The following is a 7,302-nucleotide window of genomic DNA, read 5'->3' as shown; positions in this document are numbered from 1 at the left end:
GGCCTTTCCCCTGAAGAGGTATGCCGCAAGGCAGCGGAGGTTTTTTGGGGTCAGAGTTTTCCTTCTCTGATGTGCCCTGACTGGAAGATCGAACCAGCGACACTTAGCTCGCAGGCCGACGCTCAATCCACTGAGCCAAACCAGCCAGGGCTAATTTCACCAGTAGTCTTTAAGAAATTGTGTGTATTATCCATTCACATCTTCTTGAATAAATGTCTTATCAAATCTTTTGGCCATGTTTTAATTGGGTCACTTGCCTTACGATGTTCTCGATGCATTCTGACTAATCAGTCATGCATCAGATATATGATTTGTAAATTCTGTCTTTTGCTCATCTCTAAACAGTGATTTTAAAGCCTAGATTTTAATTTTGATGAATTCCAATTTATCAAATTTTTAAGTGGATTTTGCTTTTGGTGTCACATTGAAGTCTTTGCATAACTCAAGGTCATGAAGACCCCCGCCCCCCTTTTTTTTTTGCCATATTCTTCTTTTATTTTTTGCCTTCATTTGGGAAAGCTAGTTGTATCCAAACCTTGTAATGCTCCCAATTCATTATATGAAGCTTCCTGAAAGTATTGCAATAACCCTTAAGCACCCAGTCTCTTCATTGCTCTCGAGTTAGAGATCCCAAGCAGGCTTTAAAGTTAGATGTAGGAATATCAGACACGCTAGGGCCCATTGGGGAGAGAGGAAATTCACTCTGCAATTTGCAGGCCCTCCCTCTGAGTCACGACCCCAGGAGCTCAGCCTTTGGGAGCTCGCTGAAGGAGCTTCAGGGCAGCAGGCGTCACCTTCCCTACACTCCTGGAGGCCAACAGCTGGAAAAGGAAGCAAAGATCTGAATTTGGCACAGAAGAATCTTCTATGATTGTACCCAGGTACCCTCCCTGTTCAGGAACCAGAAAGGAGTGCACATGCAGGTCACCCATAGTGTTTCAGCTCTAGGTATGTCTGCTGCATACTGGGAACACCTACATTGTTCAGCTTCCCAGGCTTTATTTTTCTTCCCTCTATGAGGAAAGAGAGATGCTTGAGGTCTCACTGTCCTCAAGACAGAGGTGAACACTAAGACTGACTCTGGGGCTTGGCCAGCAGCCACTGGTCTCCCAAGCTATACAGCCTCCCAAATTAGAATTCCCAGGGCACATGCTGAGCTCTACCTTCTGGGTGAAAGCTCACAGGGAGAATGGCCAGTGAGGAAGAAGAGAATACCCCTGAGCCTCCCATGCAAAACCTGCCCTTTCTGGCCTCACCCTCAATCAAATCCACACCCAGTTCACTTTCAGGCGTTCCCTAAAGGAAGGATTGCCAGGCTCCTCTCAGTCCTGGGTACCCTCCGTAGGACACCTTCCAAATGGCCAACACCTGTCCTAGTTGCAATAATCAGGTGAGATGCAAATAAAAGCGCTTGGACAAAACTCAAATGCTAGGTCAATGACAAGCACAGTCATCTCTCACATCTGGATTGAAGTCTCAGAAGTGCATTTAACCCTGGCCGCTGTGGGTCAGTGGATTAAACGTCAGTCTATGAACCTAAAGGTCACTGGTTTGATTCCCGGTCAGGGCACAGGCCTGGGTTGCGGGCCAGGTCCCCAGTAGGGGGTGTGAGAGAAGCAACCACACATCGATGTTTCTCTCCCTCCCTTCCCCTCTCTAAAAATAAATAAAATCTTTAAATAATCATAATAATAATAATTTCACTTTTTCCAATAAAAGTTTTACAGAGGTGCCTTCTTTATTATAAAGAAAAAAATCCCTAAATCCAGTCTTTGAGTTGAAGTGACTAGTCTTCACTGTGAGAGCAAGCTAATCAGCAAAGCTTCTGCCAGAGTCTGCCAAGGGTCTGGGGCACCTCCTCTAGCCGAGTGCTCACACTCAGGACACTAACTGTTCACACCTACTCTGGGGGAGAAGGGGCTGGTTTCTGCAAATAAGCCCATCCTCACAAATCCTTAAATCAGGAAAGAAAAATACTCTTTCCTTTGAGTGTTGTGGAAAAACTTTAAAAATCAAAATAATACCACTTTAACACAAACTTAGCAAATACAGGACCACCTGAGTAACCAGAAGCAAAGCAGTTCACAGAGAGGCAGGTCCCATCACAGCCACTGACAGCTCCCAAGGCCCAAGCACGGGAAAGAAGCACTGTGCCCCTGGGCAGGTGAGGAGCACTGCACCTCTGGGCAGGGGAGCGTTTCTCCAACATGTTTCAATATTGTGATTTGTCCTGGGCAGTATCCACAGATTCTAGTCTCTGACTACAGCAACCAGTTTCTTCTTCTTAAGCTTTATTTATTAATTTTTAGAGAAAGGGGCAGGAGAAAGAGAGGGAGAGAAACACCGATGTGAGCGAGAAACATCGATCAGTTGCCTCTTGTACGCATCCTGACTAGGGACCAAACCCACAACTCGGGCATGTGCCCTGAGTGGGAATTGAACCAGCGACCTTTTGTTTTGTGGGACGACTCCTAATCAACACACCAGTCAGGGCTAGAGCAACTACATTTCATAAAAGCATGGCTCACTCTGATATACACATTTTATTTTAAATGATGCCACTAGCACTTGGGGAAAAAAGTAATTTATTTGCATTGTTTTCATTTTTCTACTGTAGTGTTAGGACTTAACATAAGTATCACTCTTCTACTTCCTATTTACAGTTCATTCAGAATATTACTACAAAGACAATATACATATTTTAAAAACTCATGGGGAACTGCAGTTTGTTTTTCTCTCTTCTTTAAGGTTTCTCAAAATCATTCAACTTAAAGAAAAATTTATATGGACATTTTCTGTACACATCTAAAAAGGCAGAGATTACACTGATAAAGCCAAAAGGATTTTGCACAAATACAATACAGAAAACAAAGTACAGATGATATTATTTGGGGCACAAATATAAACAATACAGTACCATTTGAGTAATGTAGCAACATAATACTCATACTTTACAGAAATAAAACTGCAAACCTGGAGAATGCTCTGACAAATATTAAACATATATACACAATGAGGTAAATGTACCTTGGTCTCTTGAGAGGTAATTTAAGTTTAAAGCAATTGACATTTTGAAGCATCTCCTTGACATACAAAGAAACATCAAACACCCTATTCCATTGGCACAATGTGAAAGAAGGATATCAAAACATGGTTCATGATATTCATTCACAAACCTTGTTAAAAAATAAAAACAAAGTCACTGAAATTCTTTTTAAGCTTAACGAAACAGGTTGAATATTATTAACCACCTTTTAAAAGTTTGCAATTACAAATAAGACTGCATAATGGGATTGAAAAGTTTAAAGGTAGTGACCATCCTCAGAATGTCCCAGAAGCCCCGCATTCCTAGACAGAGGACCCGAGGGTGTTCCGGTGTCCTAAACAGAGACAAGAAGCTGCAGTCTATATCCACAGCTATTCATAAGGACCCCAAAACGGTAAGAATTGACATGCTTTGTCAAGTTGTAAGAGAACCATAACTCAGAATCCCCATCATCTCAGAGCCAGAACACCACTGTGGTCAAGAGGGCAAGAAACAAAAACACCAGCTGACTTACAATCGCTCTTTCAGTGCAAGGATAAAAGTAAACTTTTATCTAATGGGACACTGATTCTGTTGTATATTTTAATTAGCACTTTGCCATGTTGTTTTACAAAATATTCTCCATGTAACAGTCCTCAGGTGTAGAGGGAAAAATGGAAACTCGTACATAAATTGCAAAATGGCCAAGTGACCACTTACATTTTGTAATAAGAACCGAAATTTGGAGTTCTTTACGGCCATGGCATGTGCACCGACTCAAGGCACTTCTTGAGCACTATTATTACAGCAGAACTACAGGCTCAGCTCTATGGACCTTACCCTGTCCTACAGGGGATACAACTGGCCACTGCTTCTGGCACGTCTTGCGCGACCTTGTCAGCCAAGGCTGGAGTCACTGAAGGGAAGCCAGCGGGGCCATCATCTGCCCAGTCTCTACATTTGGAGACCCCTCCCAACAACGTTCAGTGAATCAAGGAAATGCAAGTATGTCCCACCACTTCCACCAACCATTTTGCTCTAGAATCAAAGGCAGCTATTCAGTCAAAAGGCTGTTGGGAGGAGGGCCTGGGGGCAGGGGAAGGTCGCCAAGGCTATGGTCTCTGAGTCAGGGATCAGCAGGAAGACAGGCCCGGAGAAACAGGGCGAAAGTTACTAAAGGAAGGGCCAGGGACGTGTGTGCTCCAGGGATGCAGGTCACACCTCCCCCATCCCCATTCCTCTGGTGTACTGACAAAATGGATGTGGGCAGGTAGTTCAGCCAAGCTGAATCTTGGAAGGTGAGCATCTGAAGTCAGGCAGTATAAACAAAGGCCTGAGTTTCTAAATGACAAAATTAATACTCTAATCAAATTTAACAGTGGTTGATCTATTTCATCTTTTAAATTAGTTTCATTTTCAGTATTAGCCAATTGAAGTTTGTCAAACTGTCATTAGCCAAAAAAGGAATTAGCTGCAGTAATACGTAACCTAATTTAGAAGTAAATTCCAACGTTTTAAAAAATTCCCTGATTCATCAAAAGTGCATTTTATTCACTTAAGTATAATTGTAACTCATTCTTTGATTTAATAAAGAACATCTTCAGCAAAAATTGATTACCTTATATGAAAGTAAGAAATCATATATCACAACTTTAAATCAGACAAGAACTTTTGGTATGTTCTTAAAATTATATAAAAATAGTTTTAGTGATAAAATGCATTGGTCCCCTGGATTTCATAAAGAAGATCTGGTAGGCTTAGAAATGGCAAAGGAAAAAAAAGAAAAAGAGTGCTTAATCACAGAGCTAGAGATTATTAACAGGAAATATAACACAGTTATAAAAACAAACCTCTCAAATTCATATATTTGCTTTGATGAAATCATGGTAACTACAGAAAAAAAACTCAAATTTGGAGTCAAAATATTAACCTCTAAGCACATTTTCCCCGTGATGTTCTAAACACGTAACACTGACATTAAGTTCCTATGTAATGCTATTCTTTCTAAAATTACTTTGGTTTTAAGACCATTTAGTCTTTCAAATTGATTCTATGAATAAGAGATAAGACGTTGTCAGAGCGCAGCTCAGTCAGTGTAAATAGCCACTATCTCTTACTGACCTAAATACTGTAAAGGTTACTCTGACCCTTTCATTGGGAAACTGATAGCACTATGACATCACTGTCTTGCCTCACAGCTAAGATAGTTTGCCCCTCAGAATAAGATCACAGTGATAAAGAAAACTCAGAAAATTGTAAAAGCCCTACAAAGACTTTTAGCACTGGAAGTAAAACCCAGTTATTATAAGCTAGTTTCAACCTAATGTGAGAAGACCGTAACCGGTTTATTTTAAACATTTAATCTGACCAAAAACATCTGTAAATGGAGAATCTATATGCTTTAGCTACCACTCTTCCAAATATCAAGAGTGGAGTGAACCTATTATATAACCATGTAAATTAAGCAGTTAAAATATCTGCACACAAGAAGGAAAGACTGAATTAAAAGCTGCCTTCCTCAAAATGTAGTGAGACCTCAAAACCACACTAAATCTAACCTCAGTTACAAAGACAGAAAATCTGTTGAACAATGACTCCTAGGTAACAAATGTGACTCTTGCACACCTGTTATCTAATCAAAAATTATTAATTACCATCACCTTCCTAGAAAAAAACCTAGCATTTAACATTAACCATATTCTAACTTTAAATGTAATTCATTTCTTAAAAAAATAACACTGTCTTTGATCAGATAAAGAACAAAAAGGCTTATAGAATGCCACACAACTTTCACAAGCAGCTAGACACATTTTCCCTTTTAGAAAAATTAGTCCGTATGCTACAAATTTTAACTTAAAGTACTAGAAGCATCTAGAGGGACACTCGATGTTTTTTAAAGTATACTCAGATGACACAACTAATATGCAAAAACCTGATGTGAGACTATTCAAAGATGGCTGTGGCAACAATTTACCAGTTAATGCCACTTCATTTCCTTAGTGGTTAAGCACACTCTGGTAGGAGAAAGGCAGTTTCAAAATGGAATACCAAATGACATACCACAACACCTCTTCTCAAAAAACAAAACAGAAAAAATCTGGGTTACCAGATAAGTAAACGTTTTGAATTGAAACACTACAGGTTTTAACAAGCACAGGCTTTAAGCAATTCTACTCATGTCCATTAGACACAGAAGTGGCACTTACTGGTATAGTACAATCCCATTTTGAAGGCATGTAATGTTCCGAATATGTGAAAGAACAGTAATAGTATATAAACCACAACTGCATAAATTATGTTCCTCACTATCATATGAGGTCATTTTTAGACTCAAGATAAAGTTTTATAAGTGTTAGTTTTAAGATCCTGAAATTTATAGAACAGTACATTCAAAGTCTGAATCAAAGAAACTCTTTAGTGGTTCAGAATCTTCTGAGAATGTACTAACCAGGAGTAAATCACTTTCTTTAAAAATAAGAAATGCTTCGTATAACTTAGCAATCCACCTCCTTTACCCTAAAAGATGATCTTCAGCACAGCAGAGTTACCTAAAGTTAAGACCAGAATCATCTTTTAAAAAAAGTTGTATTAATAAAAAATAAAGGTAGACTACACAACATCTTGTAACTGTCCTGGGAAAGAAGAGTTCATAGTGCACAGAAAGGACCCACGTGGCTGTTTCCTGGGTCCAGAGAAATCCTGGGAAGTTTTAAATTGACCTTATTAACTGTTGCGAAAGGAAGTGATATCCTTCTATTCCCTCTCAGTGAGGTAGAACAATTGACCTCCCAAATGAGAACCCAGGAGCAGATGTGAAGAGGAGCAGAGTTCAGGCAAAACCACAGAGTTACATTTTGATGCCTTCCTGTTGACTGAGTTGTGACAAAGTTTTCTTAATCCGCAAAGCTGTAAGCCTAGCCGCTCCATTGGCATACCAGCATTCTCTCATGATTTTAGCCATTACTCTCAAGGCCTACGAGAAAAAACAAAATAATAATAATAATAATAATAATAATAATAATAATAATAATAATTAATGCATGCACCACTTTCCATTGATCTGGATAAGAATGTTTACCTGAAAGTTTTCTTTCTAAATGATGTATACATAAGTTTTCTTAATTTTTGTATGTGAGCATTATCTGTAATACCACATGACTAGAAATAACCCAAACTCCCACCAACAAGGTACTGGTGCCGCCAGCTAGAAAGCAGAGACATAGTGACGTACTCAGCAGACCTGAAAAGGCCGAAGCCTAAGCCAGAGCTGTGTAAGG

The 7,302-nt window shown here is 39.6% G+C and overlaps 1 protein-coding gene across 1 annotated transcript in view; it reads right to left on the bottom strand.

The window, feature by feature from the left end:
• Positions 1 to 2,568: 2,568 nt before the first annotated feature.
• TGFBR1 (transforming growth factor beta receptor 1) overlaps positions 2,569 to 7,302 on the bottom strand; it is a 48,811-nt gene continuing 44,077 nt past the window's right edge. Inside the window, exon 9 of the mRNA XM_090274487.1 lies at positions 2,569 to 6,998. Coding sequence (XP_090130613.1) covers positions 6,873 to 6,998 — 126 coding nt within the window. The 3' untranslated portion in view covers positions 2,569 to 6,872. The remainder of the gene's footprint in view (positions 6,999 to 7,302) is intronic.

Source organism: Furipterus horrens, unplaced genomic scaffold (assembly GCF_987537825.1).
Source record: "Furipterus horrens unplaced genomic scaffold, mFurHor1.1.pri manual_scaffold_4, whole genome shotgun sequence".
NCBI classification, from domain to species: Eukaryota; Metazoa; Chordata; class Mammalia; order Chiroptera; family Furipteridae; genus Furipterus; species Furipterus horrens.
The sequence above is the reverse complement of the archived record's forward strand: the minus strand, read 5'-3'. Positions and strand labels throughout refer to the sequence as shown.